The sequence below is a fragment of the Antechinus flavipes genome, chromosome 1 (genome assembly GCF_016432865.1).
Source record: "Antechinus flavipes isolate AdamAnt ecotype Samford, QLD, Australia chromosome 1, AdamAnt_v2, whole genome shotgun sequence".
Lineage (NCBI taxonomy): Eukaryota > Metazoa > Chordata > Mammalia > Dasyuromorphia > Dasyuridae > Antechinus > Antechinus flavipes.
Window position 1 is genome coordinate 163,352,642 of NC_067398.1, and position 21,423 is coordinate 163,374,064.

Genomic DNA, 21,423 nt, shown 5'->3' on the forward strand with positions numbered 1-21,423 from the left:
ACTTATACATTAAAAAAAACAAAACAAAACAAAAAAACCAACAACACAGAAAACAAACCATAAGGTGCTTTAATGGTGTTCTCTCAAAAACTTACAGAAGATTAATATTTTAGAAAAAAAGATTGGGGGGAAGATAATGTTTAAGGATTACTTGAAGCAAACTACACAGATAATAATAAAAAATTCAGCAGATTCATATGAAGCAGAGAAAGAAAACCTATGTTCAAGAGACACAAACTATGCAACATTCTCATTAAACAGGCATAATGAAACATGCAATAAAGCAGATGATGTTCTATTGAAAAGTTCAGTGCAGGATATACTAATTTTTTAAAGTAATTTTGTTAAGCAGGCATTGTATAATATATCTTGAACCACTGAACTCGACCAGAAGAAAATCTGGTTTTCAAAATTCAATTCTAGCACTTAATAGCTATGTTTCTTCTTAATGTTCATTTGGCTCAGGATACTACTTGAGCTACCAACTCTGAGAGCTGTAGTGAAACATGAATCTAAACTATCACTACTTCCCTCTCAAATTTATAAAATCCATGCTAGATAAAATTGAAAACATTCTAATTTCAGAAAAGGTCTAGATTTCTAAAAGTTTAAAGAGTAACGATTTGTTTCCTTTTATTTGTATTCATCTCACCCAATACAGTGTCTCCCTTAGAAGAGATACTTAATGCTTGCTTACTGATTTGATGAGCCATTAATTTTAAAGTTTCATTTTACCTCCAATGTAAAATTTATTCTAATAAAATTTTGGTATTAATAAGTATGTCATGAAACAATCTTCAATGACAAATATGAATTTGGGTTTAATTTTGATTTAATTTTTAATTTAAAATAGGTTAATGTTCCAGAATGTACTGCTGCAGATTTAATAGCTGATATCCCACAAAAAACTTTCAGGTACATCACATTTAACATGTATTTGCAGTTATACATTCACATTTTAAAACAAAGGTTTCTTTTTTTTTTTTAATTAATATGAAAGCTTCCATAATTTTAAAATAGTAAAATACTTTGAATCTAGATGAATGACACATAGGTACTGCATTCTAAAAAGAAAAAAAAATATTTCTCCCCCATTATTTAGCAATATTTTTCTTGTGAAAAAATTCAGTACCTATACAGCCAAACAACTAGATGATCTTAAAATTGCAAGAGATTTCCTTCCATACTAACTCCCAAAATTTTAAAATATTTAAAAAACAGATTTAAGATAACACTTTTGCATTACAGTAGATTTTATTTTAATCTTTCTTTGGAACGTGTGGAAAAACAATCACAGATCATAAATAAAACCAATAACCATCATTGCACAGAGGAACATGATGAATGGAAAAGAATTCAAAAATTTATTACCAAGAATTATCGAGAATACCAGTGGGTAAAAAAAAAAACAACAACCCACCCCTCCCCCCCCAACCCAATAGTATGGAAGGTGCTCTTTAAACCATATACACATGCTCTTTGAAAATGCAAAAGGGAAATAAGCCCCCATAAATCAAATCCCACAAAGTTCTGCTGAAGTTCACATTTAGAAGTTAGTTACTAGAGAATAGTGTGCATGCGATTACAAAAATTTATTTTCAACAGCAGTGCCATATCTAGTGTCTCAATCTCTCTCAAAATTATAAACTTTGATATAAGAAAGTAGGCTAGATATTTTTTTTTCAAAATTTTAAACCCCCTCCCCAACTCATATGGGTCAAAACTTTAAAAAATCAATGTGCATAAACTCACATATATATACAAAATATTTTCTGAACCAGTATAAATATAAAACCCATGTAATTCCAGTTTCATTTAATTATTAGCCATATTATAAGCTATAAATTGATTTATAAGTATCAAAGAAATCAAGGAAAATGGATTTCTAATTGTCTTTTTTGTCCTCTGGAGTTTTACAATACTGGTTTAGTAATATAGCTTTATTAATAAATAGTATGCTTTACATAGATGATCTAAAAATATTTATTTTTAAAAATTGGCAAATGTTAGTATGATTTTTCTGAGCAATACAATTTAAAAGAATTTTAAAGGCAATTAGTTTTCCCTTCACCACAACAGTTCAGTTATATGGTACCTGTATTCTCTAACAACGTCTTTGGTGTGTTGGGTCTGTTAATGATTTCTACAAGTTGGTGCAACACCATTGGAATATAAGGCTGCATCTCTATACCTAAATAATTAAAAAAAAAAAAAAGAAAGAAAAGAAAAATTGTATAAAAAGAAGCTATTTAGAGCTATATTTACTGCATTACAATTTGTTATTTGCTAATCTGGTATTTATGATAATTGTAAGAGTGCTAATGTTAGTCTGATAACAAAGAAAGGATAAAGGCTCTTCAATGCTTAAAAAAAGTCTTACCCATTTGAATGGAGATTTCTCCAATTGCCCATGTAGCATTGTTGCAGACTGAAATAAATTCTGGATTTAGGTTGGTTCCCAATATTGGCATGAAATCAGCTAGAAAGAATAAGATTTTTTTAAAGATACTATGCATTGACTGAAACATGCTACTTTAAGTACACTCTGCTTCAAAGTTAAAAAAAAAAAAAAAAAACAAAACCAAAACCAAAACCAACAACAATCCAAACCACATGTAAAATGATCTAGAAGGACAAAAAGCAGACTGGATGCTACACGAGAAAGTTGCCATCTTCTAACTGAGATTATTAAAAGAATAAACATTATCATGTAAAATATATTCTTTCAGAGCAAAAAGATAATTTAGAATTTAGAAAATTTAGAATTTAGATTTAATATGTTTCTCTGAATTAAAATAGCTAGCTGTACTGTATGGGCTTCTCACAGGAAGCACAGATACAATTTTAATTTTTCTATTTTTCTCTTTAGGTCATTTTTAACAAGATTTACTAGATTTTATATAAAAAATGATTTTTAATAATGCTAGGAGTCATATAAGGAGGAATGTATAAGAGAATTATAATGTAAAACCCAACATTTTAACGTGAATATTTCAAATAAAAACCCAGTAGTTGAACTGGTCAGATTCCTATTAAAAATTCCTTTAAAACTATAATTCACTTTGTAAAAATGTACACATTTTAAAATACACACCACAGTTAAGTGCTTAACAAACTTTTTTTTCCTTCTTTCACTCATTCATTTACAAAAGGCATATTTGATTATTTAATCATTTAAGGATCCAAGATTAGTGAAGTTTTTAAATGCCTTATCTTTTAAGATATGCTGGAGTGCATGGGTGGTGTGGAAAGGGAAGCAGAACATGGACTGCATTTCTCTTCTAAAATTGTATATTTCCGGGCTGCTAAGTAACGCAGTGCTTGGAGCACCAGCCCTGAAGTCAGTAGGACCTGAGTTCAAATGTGATTTTAGATACTTAATACTGCCTAGCTATGTGACCCTGGGCAATTCATTTAACCTCAATTGCCTCAGCAAAACAACAACAACAAAAACAAAAAACCAAAAAAAACAAAATTGTATGATTCTTATAACTATTTGTTTTTGGAAAGGTGAGTTAATTATAATTCTGCCACATAAATGGGAAGTAATGCTTTAGGTCTTATACTCTCTTCCCCCCACCTCATTGGCATATTCTCACATAGAAGCATAGCAAAAGTGACTCATTTGTATAGATTTTTTTTGTCTTACATCTCAAAATTGTGAAAAAAGGAAATAATCAAATGATATACATAACAAATGAGAAAGACTTATCACCACCTAGTATCCATTAAAGAAAAACTAGGTTAATCATCTTGGTGATAATGTCATTTATAAAGTGCAAAGGTAGATATAGTCATACCTATGCAAGGTTTAACATGTTGAAAGCATGCCTTTGTCAGGTCACCTAATAAAGCAAAGGAACTCTGTCGAACTTCTGGCATTTTATCCTGCAAAAATGAAAGAAAAAACTATCATTCCAATTCAGAAACTCTATGTTAACTGAAGACATAAAAATAACCAGTAACACACACTCCACAAAACCACACAGGAGTGGAACTGATTTTAATTTGTTAACTACTTCATTGTAAAATGTCATTCAGGGCAATGGGATTAACAAATCTTACCTGCATGCACTGGTACATCAGTGTTAGAATGTTACTTCGAGCTACTAGTTGTTCAATGTTGCCTCCAAGTCCCTCAGCTAGGCCACTGAGTAAATCAAGAGCCACAATCATGAAATCTTTATCAGGAGCCTCATATTGATCGGGTTGAGCATTGTGTAACTACAATTTTAAAAAATGATTTTAAAATGAGTATCTTAAGACATTCAAGAAAAAGGCTAAACTATAAAATGAATTATGTCTACCACCAATAACTGGCTAAGAAAATAGGAAATTATAATAAAAATACCATGGCTTGTGCAAGAGTCTTCTGGACAAGGTTCACACAACGCTGATACACAGGTTCACAGTATGGAAGGAAGCCAGACTGCAGGGCCGTGGCAACCGATGACAGGCACTGGAACAAGAGTTAAGAATATGATTGCTTTTTTGATCAATCAAGAGAGTCAGAGACCTCTGAAAGCACAATTCAACAACAAATATCTTGTATTGTTAAGTGCTAAGTTAGATTCCAGAATTAGTAACACCAGTTCCTACAAACCTTACTTCCTTTTTCTTACATATCTTCATGCTGCCCCCATTGCTTCAAGCTCTAGGCTCGGGGTTCTGTTCTACTGCCTTGCTCTCCAGCCATTTTTGACAAACCTTTCCAAAAATATCCTTCCTGCTCATTTTCTACCTCTAAGCTCTCAAGGAACAGTAATCAAATCAATACTGGAAAGGAATTCATTTTAATTCATGAATTGTCCTATGATTCCATATTCATCTATCTACTCCCAACCAAATTTTCCTACCCTAGTTAAATCTCCAACTCATCTTCTTTTTCTCTTTTAAAATGTAAACTTATTAAAAGCAGGAATTAGGGGCAGCTAGGTGGTGCAGTAGAAAGAGCACCAACCCGGAAGTCAGGAGGACTTGAGTTCAAATCTGGCCTCAGACACTTAACACTTCCTAGCTATGTGATTCTGGGCAAGTCACTTAACCCCAATTGCCTCAGCCAAAAAAAACAAACAAACAAACAAAAAAAAACCAAACAAACAACAACAAAAAACCCCCCAAAGAATTAACATGATTTCTATTTTGTATCCCCAGCTCTTAACACTTAATATATAATGCCTTTAATGCTCCCCCCATTAGCATTCATTCAATGTCATGTAACATTTTCCCATCATGTACTAGGAGTCAATACTTGCACTATTATTTCCTCTATGTTCTCCTAATCCCAAAAGCAAAGTTGAGAACTTAGTACCTTATATCAACTTCTAACTTCTGTTTTAGTAAGATTACCTTGCATATATTAGTGGGATTCATTATATAAATCATCTGTTTGTTCTAAGAAGTATTTTTAATAGCCTCTCCCCTCTATCTACAATCAAACCCAGCATCCATGTAGTGAGTTGAGGAAGTGACAAGAATATCCAATACTCAGTCTGCTCTGAGTTAGAACTTACCAATGTAAATCTCGAGCATATCTGCTTCTTCCATAGCTCTTGCAGCAAATTTCTATAAATCTTTCATATTTTCTAATTCTATTTCTACCTCTAACTACTATAATCTCAACAATTAAAAAAAATTTCTATGTCACCCTTTTAAGGCTATTTAACAAATCTTTTCTAATCTTAAAAATCTGAAAACCCTCTTCTCTAAGATCAGAGATTTAGAATTGTCCTTAAAAGATACTGAAACCATTCTTGAACTAACTGGCTCAGAGAACTAAACACGCAGGCTGTTGACAACACTTCTTGGTCATGGCAGTACAAAATGTCCATGAAGAGCTCCAAATAATGCCAATAATTAATAGACCACGATGGAAAACCCAGGAAAGGAACTGTGCTTTAGCTATATCAACTCAGCATGTCCTCAAGAGTACATCCCTTTGGGATAGCTTTCTGCTATGCCTGAATTTCTCTCCCCCTGTTAATTGTTGGAACAATCCACATGGTTTCAATTAGTTTTGAGATTGAACATAAATTACTAGGAGATGGACTCAAGTCGATCTTAACATAGAATAGCCACATGCTGCCAGTTGCCATTCATTTTTAAATAACAAAGTTTATCACAAGCAAGAATTTGGTCACTTTTTTTTGATTCTTTTTTCTAATACTTTTTTTTTTTTTTAAAGAAAATTTAAGGAGCTCCTAGCAAGATCTCTTTTTGCATTCTAAATTAAAGCCTAAACAATTTTCTAGTTCTCCAAACATATGTAATAAAGAACTGCTAATTCATAGATACATGAAGTCATCATAATAGGCACTATCTTCCACCTAAACACTTTTTCACATTGTGACTGGCATTCTGGAAGAGTACTCTCTGTTTTAAAAGGTAAGTTGAAGTTACTAGATTACATGTGATATTACAAATGCAAGTAGATCACATTTTATCGCAGTATTGAAATATAACAACTTTGACTTTCCAAGAGCAATAAAAGAAAGATATAACCTCTAGCAGGTCATACTTGGATAGAAAGGAGTCATGCCAGTATATAATCTGTTACTCAAAGCTAAATATTCAGGTGCACATCAAAAAGAGGTTGGCAACTCAAAAAAAAATTTCTTTGGTCACTGCATCCTTAGGATATTAGGAGTGATTATCAAAAGAAGATTGCGCATTTAAAATAGATCAAAGCAAAAAAGATACAAATATAGTCATCACAAACACCATTACAAGTTAAGTGATATCAAACATATCAAAACATATGGCCTACAATACTTTTTTTGCAACATCAGATGAAAACACAACTGGAAAATATTTAACAAAATAAATAGAAATACCAGATAATATTAGTATGTGGGTTTTTAAAAATATTTTTATTTTATTTTTTTGCTGAGGCAATTGAGGTTAAGTGATTTGCCCAAGATCATACAATTAGGAAGTATTAAATGTCTGAGACCAAATTTGAACTCAAGTCCCCCTGACTTCAAGGCTGGTGTTCCATCCATTGTGTCATCTAGCTGCCCCAATACATGGTTTTTTTTAAGTAAAGACGTGATCCACCGGAGTTCATATATAGTTTAGTGGCTCCCTTTCTATTTGAGTTTAATGTCATTGTTCAAAATAATCTTACCTCAAGTAAAGGGAAGAGATCTTTATCTTCATCTTTTAGCATGTTCCATTTCTGAATTAGTGGAGGCATTAGCATCTGTATATATTCCTATGTGTATGGAAAAAAAAGCAACAACACTTTTTTTTTTTTTTAAAAAAGGACAGTTCCATGATGAAATTAAATCGATTTTAGTACTGAAAATCAAGAGATACTGCTCTTTGTTAAGATATCTGACTCTATTATTTTACTTTAAAAATATTCTTTACAAACTTGATGCTTTTATCTCTAGAATACACATCTCCAAAGAATGTTTTTTATATATATAGTTTACTTATGTTTTTGACAAATTACCGATGTGTTGTGACATTATATAAATTTGCTTTAGACTCCTTAAGGGAACTAGCAGTACATTTTATATCTCCACTGTTGAAGAGGCAGCACAATGTAATGGAAAGGGCACTGGGTTTGAAGTTAGAAGAGATGAAGATTCAAGTCGTGGCTGACAACTATTGTGGGACTGAGAGCAAATCCATTTAATCTCTCTAATCCTTAGGATCTTCTGTAAATGGGATGCTACTACTTTGAAATGCTCACCTTAAATGGTAGATGTGAAAAAAATGTTTTTGTGAAATAGGATTTATGTATTATTTTAAAAGATCACAGAAAATAGGCTCTCAATCCATTAGGACCACAGGATTCAGAGCTAGATTAAACCTTGGATTAATGAGGAACTGAAACTCAAGGTTGACAGTGATAAACCTAGGTTCTATGATTCTAAATCTAAATTAAACTGACATCATATCTTATCTCAGTTCTGAATTACATGCTACCTAGCTATATTTTACTTATCTAATACAACAGGGTGGGGAAATGAGGGATTTAACCTATGGTACAGTACAATTACTATTACATAATGCTTTAAAACTGACATGTAATTTGAAATTAACATGTAGCTGTAACTAATATTCTAAAACTATGGTGAGATAATACAAAAATGAAGTTAAAACATAAAGGTTCAAAGTATTACAAAAATGGGACTTATTAAAGATATTTTTATTCAACTATAGAGAGTAAAAAAGTAGTCATGCAAAATAGTACCCATCCAGATGCTCAAACTTTCAAAGAATATATATTATGCCAAAGAGCAATGCTGAGTGAGTATGCCAGTTTTTTTTTTTTTTTTTTTTTTTTTTTTGAGGGGAGTGGGGGTGAGGAGAGGAGGGAAGGGCAGATATTCTTAACAGTATCAGCTCTCACTACAATTTGCATTTGATACATTTTTGGTTAGACTAAGCTTCTTCTCTCAAAGAAAGGAAAATATGTACAGAGAAACAGCTGGCTTATCCATGAGGAAATTTAATTCTTGTTTGGTTTTATCTAGACTCCTCATACATAGTGCGTGTATGTGTATATGTATGTTATTTTATTTGTCCCTTTTGAGTATAAAAATATACACATGCCCAAATCTAAAAGCCTCTCATTCAAGTCAGTTTACAATCCTACCAGAGCAGATTAACTTTGCCTGGGTTTCAAATGTGTTCTTACACACAATGGATCAGAACCCAAGGACTTCCGTGGCCATGTCATAGTATGGCACTAAAGTAGAGTACACTTGATGATATCACCTGATCCTAAATGTGAGTGCCTACCAAAGAGCTGTTCTGGATCTTCTCTCAATAGGTTTTCTTTTTTCTTGGTTTTCACTGTTTTGTCATGCTTTTTATGCAGATAGTTCCTACATTTACATTTAGCACTAATTCAATTCCTAGTTTGCACATCACCACTTACCTGTTAGAGAAAGTCAATGTCCCAGAGAACATCTCTCTCCCCACCCTCACCATATTCCCTCTTATAGATTTTATTTCAATCAAGAATCATCCTTCCAATATAATAGACACACACACACACACACACACACACAAAACCCCTTAGCCCACATATCCAATGGGTTCTCTGTACCCATTTCAACCTCTATCTACAGCATCTCTTCTATCCAATCACTCCTCTACTCCCACACTACCACTCTAGCTTAAACCATCATCACATCCTGCATGGCCTACTGAAATCCTCCTGGTCACCCTGCCTAAAAAGTCTTTTGTCTCCTCCAATCTATCCACTGTACAAGTTGTCAAATCATTTTCCTGAAGTATTTGTATTCAACACATTCCCTTTTATATTTAGGATCAAATATAAAATTTTTTCTGGTCATTCACCATTTATAACCTAGCCTCCAACCTACCTTTCCAGATAATTAGACATTATCTATGTTGGAGCACAGACATTGGCCAAACTGACCTTCCTGACAGTCTCAACACGACCCTGTCCTGTCTGTGCCTCTCAATTGGTGGTTGCCCATATCTGCCACAACTTCAAGGCTCAGCTTAAGCATCATTATCTTCATGAAAACCTTCTCGGGTCCCCATAGCTGGCAGTATCCCCATTACAAAAAGTTTCTTGTAGGCATTTTGTAAATATTTTTCCACATGTCTATTTATATACATGTTGTCTTCCCGGATAAAAAGCAGAGCCCACTGAAGACAAGCCTCACTTTACTTTTCTCAATTTAACCCCAATGGCATGATGCACGGTATGTACTTGGTAAATGCTTGTTTATTGATTAAATGAGAGATCAGAGGTAGGATTGGAATCCAGGTGTTCCCAATTCTGGCATTAAGTGGTGCAGAGCATAGAGTACTAGGCCTGGAATCAGGAAAATTTTAGTTCAAATGTGGCCAGAGACTGTTAACTTGGGCAAACCACTTTTTATCAACTGTAAAATGGGGATAACAATAGCATATACCTCACATGGTTGTAAGGACAAAATAAAATATTTGTAAAAATGCTTAAAATGTAGAAGGAACTCCCTCCTCCCCCAATCCTCATCTCCTCTCAATCCAGCACTCTTGTCACATTGCTTACAAGTGCTAAGACTAAATCTTCTGCTGATCGTTAGTCTTATCATATCCCTCAACCTAGAATATTTATTATGGTTCTCTTGGTTGGAATAACTCCTTTCTCTTTCCTGTTCAAGAACTATACCAAAATTGTTCAGCTCTAGTTTTATTTTCTTCATGAAGCCTTCCCTGACAGTCATGTTTGACTTATATATGTTTTTCTTATACTACGTTTTGATTCTTTTCTCAACAGGTAGAAGTGTTGATTAGTAAACATCAAAGTAACTGGACTCATTTAAAATTTGTATAGATTAGTAACTTCAATGGAAATTGAAATAATTTCAATACTGTGTCTGTAAATTTAGCAATGAATTCTGATTGAGTTCAATGTTATTTTTAAAAATCCTCTTTCTGTTTGATTTTTACAATAGGGAATTTGTGTAGTAAGTTAAATGGTTAATTATTGAAAAGGGCTAATATTAGAACTTATTTTTAATACCTATTCCATTCTATAAATAAATATAATTAAATACACTCATCACTTAATCTAATTAAATGATATTTCCTTCTCTTAACAAATTATTAGAGAGATTTACTTACCGGTTTATTTAAATGATGCCCTACAGAATCTGCTAATGTTCCTATGGCATCATAAAGAATGAGCAGATTCTTATGCTGGTATTTACTAAATGCGAAGACCAGGGTGTCAAGTATATAAGCAAGGTAGGGAACAAGTTCTGTACAAGCCTCCTCTTCCAGGGTAGCAAAGGCACTAAGAATTTTATTTTAAGAGAAAATTGGTTATTCTATTTTAAAAATAATAACAGAAATAGGTACATTGTGACATAGTATGCATCATTATTTTCTATAAGCACTCTATAGACCACAACATCCCCGAAATCTGCCTGATTGGTACCATTTAGTCCATAATTATCATCAGATTTAAAGATACAGAGTTTAGGATAACAAAGCACAATGAAATAAAGTTCTCACAATTTAGCCCCTTGAAAACAATTTTAACATAAAGAAACAAACAAAAGAAGTGGCCTATAGCCTGGGAGTAGCTGAACAAGCCATGATTATATGAAGGAATATCATTGTGCCCTATGAAACAATAAATATGAAGAATTCAGGGCATCATGGGAGGGCTGTATGAAATGATGCAGAATAAAATAAACAGAACAAAGAACAATTTACACAAAACCTACAATAATATTAAAAAAAAAAATCCAACAACATGAAAGACATTCAATAACACTCAATAGTTATAGCCTCAGAGGATTTTGAATCATATCTGGGTAAAGAGGTGGCAGACTCAAAGTGTGAAATGAGAAATTTATGCGTCAAATATGGGCAATCTACTGATCAAGTCAAGTCTTCCTCTAAGTCTTATAAATAAATAATGCCTCATAAGTAATTGTGAGGCTTTCCCTAAGGAGATCTAGGAAAAAAACATCAAATCAACTTATCACAGACTTGAGAGACAAGTTGAAATCAACTCTCTAATTCTACAAATAAAAGCCAGGGAAATGATTTGCACAAAGTCATGCCACAGAGTTTTCTAAGCTAAACTTAAAACACAAACTAGCTACTAGTTATGTTAAAACAATGTTGGTTCCTGAAAAAATATAAAAACTTCCGATTAGTGTTGCCTAGAATGCCTATAAGTATATTGTCTTACCAATTCACTTCATATTAAAATACCCTCTAAAGAAAAAATTATAATTGAGGAATCTTTAAAAATTATTTTTTTCTTTATAAATTTAATTTTTTGTAAATTTCCATTATGATTAACAATCCCAATCAAAACTTTTTAAGTGAGACAAGAGTAAAATGTTTTCTTGCTAGGAACAGGTTATGAAAGGATGTTTGGTTGTAGAAATTACAAGAAATGAGGACTCTAAAATATGGTAAAAAAAATTTTTTAACAGGATATATGTTCAAGATGGAAACATCCCTAAATCTCAGCCTGTAAAATAATTCTAAAAAGGGAAGGCTCAAACACCTATTTATACAAGACTAGTAAATGAGTGGAAGGTACTAGTAATCTTTGGTGAAAAGGATAATCCACCTGGGTGGAATGGAAAAGTGGATTATAAGTATTTCAATAAATATTAGAAACTACATGCAACAATGTCACCTAAAAACTACCATAAATATAAGCAAGGTTATATTAATAAAATACTAATACTAATAAAAAAAGATCCTAACTTTTTACCTTCATCACTACTGTCATCTTTGCAAAGTTCTACTTGGGGACTCAAGTCCTCTTTACTTTTCCTACTTTTTTTGTCAAGAATGTAGGTATATATGTAGTGGAGAAAGAGAAACAATGAGAAATGTGAGTAAGTTTGGGGCTATTATTTTTGTGGCAAGCCCAAATTCTGAAAACTACTAAAAGGCCTACTATAAGCACTGGGCAAAACTTAAAGATGAAGAATATCATTAATGTTAAAAAACAAAACCTCAAAACTCCCATTTCCCTCTATTCCTAGGGAGATACTATCAAATTGTTAGCCAATTATTTTCAAGCAAATAATTTTTACCAAGAAGCTAAACAGTAAAACTAAGCAATGCAAATTTCTTGAAAACAGACCTATACATCAGATAGTTTACTAAAGCTTCATCAAGGAAAACATGTAAATAGGGCAGTAAGAAAATAAGTTTTAAATGGAACATTCAGAAAGTGACTTTATAAACTAGAATTGGGTAATCTGTTTAAAATGACGGCTAAATCACCTCACAAGCTATAGGGTTTATGACCTGGCAGGAGAGATGCCAAAAAGTTTAACCAATGACTAAAGTACCAAAGAAAAAGGTGAATTATTTGTGATTTAAGATGATGGCCTACCTGCAGGCAGCTTCTTGTACTCTCTTGTTGCTATCTAGAATACGTTTAAGTAATTCTGTCATTAATGGCTTCAAGTACGTGTCTGGGGGCTGGCTAACTACCCAGTGTGCATAGCGGCTAAGAGTCCAGCATGTAATGGAACGTACAAGAGCCTTTTTATCAGAGAGGCACTGAATAAGGTGAGGGATGAGTTCAGGCAGATATGGTATCATACCCTGCATACAACCTGAAAAAAACAAAAAACAAAAAACAAACAAACAAAAAAAACAAGGAAGAGGAAATTACAAACTTTTAAAATAAATGTGACACAGGCTACTTCCCATTTTGAAAGGATTAGTTGAAAAGCAGAGATGCAAATAATATTAGAACAAAATAATCTGTATAATAGAAGATACCCAAGCTTAGGCCCGCGTCTCCCTTTTCAAGTAGTATTCTACGCAACAAAAACTTCAACTACAACAAAAAAAGTATACATAATCAATCCCTTGGACCATGACAAATGAAACCCATTACTGACAAAGAACAAGACATAAATTCCTTAAAACATAAATTCAAAAAAAAGAAAAAGAAAAGAAAAAACACTAATTCAAATGTAGCAATACAAAATACATACCAATCAATACTAAGTATTAAAACACTGAATAAGATTATTTTTTTAAGTAAAAATTTTTTACAAAAAAATTGTTTTAACATTTCAGATCAATTCAACAAGTGTTTATTAAGTATCCACTTATGTCAGATGCTGTGCACTGGGGATATTAAAAAAAAGGCAAAAAACAATGCATGACCAAAGGAAATCACAATCTAATGGGGGAGACATGTCAATTACTTCATATTAATAAGCTACAGACAAGATTAGTTGGACACTCAATAGAGAAAATGCACTAGCAACAAAAGGAATCACAAAGTGGGATTTTTAGCTGTGACCTCAAGCCAGGAAACTCATGAGGCAGTGATGAAGAGATAGAGAATGGGAAAACAGTCAGTAAAATGGCTAGAGATGGAAGAACATCTTGTTTAGAAACAGGTCATTTTCATTGGATTGCAAAGAACATGGCAAGGTAAGAATAGAAAGGTAGGAAGGCTACAAAGATTTTAAAAACAAGCAGAGGACTTATATTTTGACAGGAATGGGGAGAAACTTGAGATAGACCAGGTTGTTACTTTATAATACTCTAAATGAGTTAAAGGCTTCAACTCAAGTGATGGAAATGTTAAGGTGAGTTGAAAGTGAGGAGATATGAGATGTTATTTAAAAAAAAAAAAAAAAAAAAGGTTTGGCCACAGCTTGAATATGAGAGGTAGGGGTGAGAGTGAGGAGTAGAGGATGATACATACCTACATTGGGAGCCTGAGTGCCTGCAAGGATGGTGGTACCCTCAACATTAATACAAAAATTAGAAAAGGGAACATTTGGGGGAAAAGATGATTTCACTTTTGGACATGTTGAGTCTTAACTAGAGATGGAAGATGGAGTTTAGAGATATATAAGTATGTTTGAAGATCATTAGCATAAAGATGGTAATTGTATTCACGGTGGTCAATGAGATCACCAAGCAAAATAGTAAAGAGGCTGAAGGAAAGGAAAGAGGGCCAATGACAACCTAAACCACCTCTCAATTTGGTTTCCTATAAAATAGTTAAAGGAAATTGCCTAAGAGCATGTTTCCAACTGATAGTACTAATAAATTATTTTCTATTTTTGTAGTTTACTTTTTACAAGTTCATACTGAAATTATATTCTGGTTTAACACAGAAATTTGGGACCTAGATCTCCAGCAAAATATAAAGCTGACAACAAAAATTTTATTAGGCTTTTTAAAAAAGAGTAACAACGTGCAAAATGATAAACCATAAAAGCTCAGTAAATCAAACTATATTTCCTCAATAGAGTAAATTTTAATTCAAATGTGATAAATATTAACTTGCCAACAGATGATGAGGCAGAAGTCATTTATTTAACCTAGAGCTATACTGTAAGAAATAACTGGGACCAGGAAGTTATTTGCTAAATGTCTCTTAGAAGGGGGTAGAGGGGATTTCATATGTATGCATGCATGCATACACACTTTCATTAAATGAAGAATGATGAATGGTGTCTGTCATTTACTTGAAAATGTCATTTCTATACAAGCCATTCTCCAATTGAGAAATGGTTAAAGATGAACAATTTTAGATGAAGAAATTAAAACCATTTCTATTCATATAAAAAAAATGCTCTAAATTACCATTGATTAAAGAAATGTAAATTAAGACAACTCTGAGATACCACTACACACCTCTCTGATTGACTAAGATAATAGGAAAAGATAATGACGAATGTTGGGAGGGAATATGGGAAAACTGGGATACTGATACATTGTTGGTGGTGGAATTGTGAACTGATAGAATCATTCTGGAGAACTGTTTGGAAATATGCTCAAAAGGATCATCAAACTGTGCATACCCTTTGACCCAGTAGTGTTTCTATACTGGGCCTGTATCCTGAACAGATCCTTAAAGAAAGAAAAGGGACCCACATGTGCAAAAATGTTTTTAGCAACTCCTTTTTGTAGTGGCGAAGAATTGGAAATTGAGTGGTTGCCCATCAGTTGGGGAATGGCTAAATAAGTTATGGTATATGAATGTTATGGAATATTACTGTTGTGTAAAAAGTGATGAACAGGCTGATTTCAGAGAAGCCTGGAAAGACTTACATGAAATGATGCTAAGGAGAGTGAGTAGAACCAAGAGAACATTATACAAAGTAACAAGATTATGTGATGATCAGCTGTGATGGACTAGACTCTTTTCAACAATGAGGTGATTCAGGTCAGTTCCATTAGATTTATGATGGAAAGAGCCATCTGCATCCAGAGACAGAATTATGGAGACTAAATGTGGATCAAAGCACAGTATTTTCAGCTTTTTTGTTTTTTTTTTCTTTTGATCTGGTTTTTATTTTGCCATCATGATGAATATGGAAACATGCTTATTAGAATTGTACATGTTTAACCTACACAAATTGCTGTTGAGGAGTGAGGGGAGAGGAGAAGGAGAAAAATTTGGAATACAAGGTTTTGCAAAGGTGAATGTTGAAAATTATTTTTGTATGTATTTGGAAAAATAAAATGCCATTAAAACTTTTTTTTTTAAATGACATTACTAACCAAACAACAAAAAGGCACACATTCACATCAATTTACTGGATGCTATTTTATTAATATCTTCAATGACCATGTCCAGTGGCAAACATGTAGAAATATTTAATTCATTATTATGCAATGGAACAAAGTCATATGGTTCAGAATAGAACTCCATTATAATACAATAATTCAGATGTAAATTTAGTATTTTGTGGTGATATATAGAAGTGACAGAATATTCTGACCTCCTGAGAATTTAAGTTGAATACCAAGCAAAGGGTGATGAAGGGACAGAAATGGTAGACTCTAATGCATTATCAATGAGAAATTATAAAGAAAAAGTAAAAGAAAAAATATCAACAAAAATTTATAATGGGAAAAAATTATGGTCACATGGGAACATGAGAGACAACCAAAGGATAATCAATGTACTTCTGTAGTATTCATCTAGCATGAACAGAACATGAGGCCACCCAGGTAGAATGGCTACACTATGGTAAATTTATGGAAAAGACCATGGAATCAAGACTTAGAATTAGAACGACCTTAGAATTAAGTACAACCCTTTCATTTTCTAGGTAAGGAAAACAGAGAGTTAAGTTACTTGTACAGGTAATATAGACAGCAAATTTCTCAGGTGGAATTTAAACCTAGGTTTGTTCAGTTTCAAACATAGCACTATCTACTATCAATGAGAACTGAATAAGCTATCTGGCCATGGAAGGGTTTTATCTGGCACAATGAAGGGAATGGCCACACTAATGATAGCATAGAATGACTAGGAGTCTTGTTTGTCAGCTCCAGTATGATAAAATAATTCCATTATTTTATTTTTTAAAAAAAATTACAATGTAACATGTCATACTTCTCTCTAAAGAAAGATCTAATGGGTGTTCACTGGTTTTGCTTAAGATTTTTTCTCTTTCTGTTATGATATCAAGTGAGATGGGAAATGAAATGGGGGAAAAAACTGGTATAAAAACAAAGAAACAAAAAAGACATCCTAACTTGAAAGAAACAAAAATATTCTGTTATTCTTTGGTATAAGAGTATCGTTCTTGTTATAATTCCTTAAAGAAAACTTACAATCTTACTAAGTAAGTTTCTTAAGTATTTAAAAGTAAAATCTGGACTTACCTTCAGCAATTGCTCCTAAAACTAAAATGCCTGATTCTTTAACTACCCATTCAGGATGAAAAAGTAGTTCCTTCAAGAGGGGCAAAATATGTGGCAAAAGTTCATCACGAAACACATTTGCCAGGACATCTAGAGCAGCAGCAGAACACTTTCCTAAAAGAATGATTTAAATTCAGATTACTCAATATATCACACAGATTTTCCTAACTAAAATTAGTGGCTTAAAAAAAAGGGCAATAATGCATACATGACATTGTTCTAGATACAATCATTAAGTAGCAAGAAGGCTCCTTAGAACAGATTCCACAAATTAAGAAAAGAATTCCAAAATTTACTATATGCTTCCTACTGGGTGAATCCAGCACAGTACCTAATTTACAAAAATCAATAGACAAAGAGTCTTGCTCTTTTGGATAACTAATTAGCTAAACTATAACTTTTTATAAAAAGTTTATAAATTTCTAATCAAATTAAAATTTTCATGCAAAAATACTGGTTATAAATGGCAAATTGTAATGAACATGTGTTGTCCTAATCAAATGTTCAGAATATGAGTATCTAAATATACTGGCAAAGCAGACACATCACTATTTCTAACCTTCCTAAAGCTTATTATCACTAAGAAACTAGATGGAGCATTGAAACTGTTTAAGAAATATAAATCACCAGCAAAGGGATAAAACAAGCTAAACACGTACAAAGGAATAATAAAACATGCTACAGCAAAATCTGTTAAATGTACATTAATCTACAATGTTGATTTTTTTTTTTTTGGGGGGAGAAGCATGGAATCTAATTTTAGTAAGACCACTAAGATTGTAGACCAAACTCCAAGTTTCAATTTCCTGTTCTGTCAAATAAGAATATCTAATTTGCTTTACAAAGCCTTAAAAAACTGAATGACAAATCTACCTTCTTCCCAGAGTTCTTATTCATATCCAATAGAATTATGAAAAAATACGTTTGGAATGGACATCTCAAAAAGGTTAACACACAACCCTGAAGTCAACGTAAGTCAGATCTAAAGGTAAAACAAAGCCTACATTCATACTGATATTACTAATTTTAGTCAATATTTTGCAACCCTCTAAGTTCAAACATCATATCTAGCTTCTCTGAGAAATAAATAGGTTCTTACTTCTCTTATCGGTTTTCTTCTCTGTAAAATTGGGACATCTGAAAAACCTCACAGATTTATTGTGAAGAAAGTACTTTGGTTATAAAGAGCTGAACTGCTACTACATGAAAAAAGTCATGTCTCAATTTTCTGTCTTACTTAGATTCCAGTCAGATATTGTATCATCATCATCAAGTTCATCATCATCATCTTCCTCTTCTTCAATTCCATCTTCATCATGCTGCTGAGCCACTGTCCGTGATCGATGAAAACGAGGCCTTATATCTTGTTCACTATCAGGAATAGCTTCATCTTCTTCAACATCACCCTATTTTGACAAACAAAGTGATAGTATTTCTTCAAGAAAAATGTTCCTTAGCTAAGATGCAGATCAGTACAAATGAAACCTCTATTTCATTTATTTCTTCATTTATTTAGATATTATCCATCTATTTCCAGAACCACTGAGCCTATACTTTGTATCTACTTTGTAGAGACGGAGTTCTCACTTACAAAAAAATGAATTGTCATTGCCCCCCACCCTCATATTTCACCAACATATTTATTTAATGCTGCCTTGTAAATACTTGTGTTGCCTTTTGTTATAAACTTATATTTATATCATTCAAACAGCTGACCCAGCAAGATCTATCTGCTCTATTGGGATCTTACAAGTAAAGGCAAAGATTTTAATATGAAAGGAACACAGTGACAAGAGTTTCAATTAATATGATGATGCTAAAAGAATCTGAAAGCTTAATTTACTAATCTGAACACAAGGAAGTTAAGTATATGCATCTAAACAAGAAACATGATGCTGGGGAGGATGTTAGAGGGGAAAAATAAAGTCTTTGAATTAGTTTATTTGTATTTTTTTTTTAATTCCACAGATGAAGAGATGTTAAAGGAGGGAAAGCAGACAGAATTTGTTTTTCAAAACAACCTAAGAAAACAAAATAGCAATTTGAACATAGCTAGAACAAAAAAGGAAGTAAAGAACACTCAAATAAAGTATCAGAAGAGAATAAGAATGGCCTTGGGCCTCTGAGGGCTATCTTTGGAATTCATTTTCTGTCCTATATTACTCACCCCAACTTTTTCTTACTGTCTTATTTTTGATTCTACCTAGAAATAATTCCTAGGATTATCTTGGAAAAATAACTAACTGCTCTCTCTAATTTTTTCTATGTGACTGTGCAGAGTCAGTGTGATACTGGCATTTATATCTTTGTATCTCTGAGCCACGATCCACAAGCTTCAACACAGACCTTGCTTCAGGTGGCTGGGGCTATATCATCAGTGTCTAGTATTAGCACAATCTTCCCCAAACCTATAAAAGTGCAGTTTATTCTTTATTCTTGGGACTAGAAAGCCCTATTCTGTAGTTGCCACAATAAGCTCAGGATTGGACTCTTACAATATACAGTGGAGGTCTTTTCGTATTTTCCAGATTTTTTTGTTTCTCTCTTAAAGAGATTCTGTAGTCTAAATCCAAAGGAAAATTATGAAACTGTTTTAGCCACTCCTCTCTTACAAATTAATTTTGCTTTTTTTCAGTTTTTCTCATAACAAAATTTTTAGGGGAATTACTGAAAACAACAACAAAAAACTGTCCTTTAATGGGTTTAGAGAAAACATATTTTGAAACTTGAAAAAGTACAATGATCCAGAAAATAATAAGAATATACAGAAGCACTCAAGAGCAGAATATCTGACCTCCCATTTCTAAATGAGTATAAAGTGAAGTCTAAATCTGTAAGACTAAATTTAAAATTGGCTTTATCTGAAAATATATTTTACAGATTAAAAATTTGAGATTAAAAAAAAGATTTTTAAAAAGAAAGCAAACATTAAACTTTTACTGTATATTATTAGTTTATGAAACAAAAACCTTAATTCTAAAACATTTTATATCAATCTAAATATTTTTCAAACCCATCATTTTAAATGTGTGATTATCGAGATGACTTTGCCCCACACATAAAGAGCCTGATTTTTAAAAATTTCTTACCTTAAGCAGAATGATATCTATTTCTGAGTACTTCATGCCATTTACTAACACAGGAATCAACCTATTTTTAAAAAATTGAGATAAACATGAAACAGATTTCTTAAAATTTAATTGCAATGTTAAAAATACTCTGGTAATAATTTTGTATTAGTTATCTTTTTTATAGCAAAACCAATATTTACACCCAAGGTAACAATTTTAATTCAAAGATTTAACTTGATTTTTAATCAGAAGATAATGCAGTTCTCACTTCTGAATATTGCCCCCATTCTGTTTATTCAGTGCTAATATCATAATCAAGTTTATTTCTTGGAGTCTCTACTCAATGAAGGTCCCAAATGCAACTTATTCAAGAAGATGACATGAATTAAGTTATTGTGGGGAAGATATACTTTCTGAGACTGCCATATAAGCACCCAGGCATACCTCAGAAACAGCTTTTTTGTGATGTCTTTCTCCCTTCAAGATGATATTTGATATTTTCTTTCTTTTCAGGGGTGGATGACAGAAGATGAGGTAGACAAGAATGAAGAGCAAATTTAAGAAAGAATCTTTAATAAAGAGCCTTTTAAACATTTAGATACTACGAAGAAATCATTCTGTATATCTTAGCTCAGAGAGAAAGAGACAAGAAAAAAAATTTATTTAACTTTTCTTGGATTTCTTAAAAGAAATATATAGGTCATGTGCAAATTTGTTGCAGCAAAGAACTGGGAATTGAGTGGATGCCCATCAACTGAAGAATGGCTGAATAAGTTATGGTATATGAATGTAAGAGAGTATTACTGTTTTGTAAGAAATGATAAGCAGGGTGATCTCAGAAAGGCCTGAAAAGACTTATGTGAACTGATGTTTAATGAAGTAAACAGAACCAAGAGAATAACATACACAGTAACAAGATTATATCATAATCAACTGTGATGGACTTGGTCTTTTCAACAATGAGGTGATCAAGGTAATTCTAACAATCTTGTAATGCAAAGTACCCTCCATCCAGAATGAATGTGGATGAAAGCATAGAATTTTCACCTTTTTGCTGTTTCCCCCCCTCATTTTTTTCTTCCTTTTGTTTAGATTTTTCTTGGGCAGCATGGCAAATGTGGATATATATATTTAGAAGAATTACACATATTTATATTGGATTGCTTGCTATCTTGGTGAGCAGGGAGGGGAGAGGAGAAAA

The 21,423-nt window shown here is 32.6% G+C and overlaps 1 protein-coding gene across 3 annotated transcripts in view; it reads right to left on the reverse strand.

The window, feature by feature from the left end:
• Window positions 1-21,423, reverse strand: part of TNPO1 (transportin 1) — a 110,854-nt gene that overhangs the window by 18,609 nt on the left and 70,822 nt on the right. For all 3 annotated transcript variants that reach the window (XM_051992381.1, XM_051992388.1, XM_051992398.1), the window contains 11 exons: window positions 20,241-20,301; window positions 18,389-18,557; window positions 17,113-17,265; window positions 12,851-13,076; window positions 10,600-10,771; window positions 7,127-7,213; window positions 4,352-4,459; window positions 4,066-4,224; window positions 3,801-3,888; window positions 2,381-2,479; window positions 2,096-2,191 (listed from right to left, as the gene is read on the reverse strand). In XM_051992381.1, coding sequence (XP_051848341.1) covers window positions 2,096-2,191; window positions 2,381-2,479; window positions 3,801-3,888; window positions 4,066-4,224; window positions 4,352-4,459; window positions 7,127-7,213; window positions 10,600-10,771; window positions 12,851-13,076; window positions 17,113-17,265; window positions 18,389-18,557; window positions 20,241-20,301 — 1,418 coding nt within the window. The remainder of the gene's footprint in view (window positions 1-2,095; window positions 2,192-2,380; window positions 2,480-3,800; window positions 3,889-4,065; window positions 4,225-4,351; window positions 4,460-7,126; window positions 7,214-10,599; window positions 10,772-12,850; window positions 13,077-17,112; window positions 17,266-18,388; window positions 18,558-20,240; window positions 20,302-21,423) is intronic.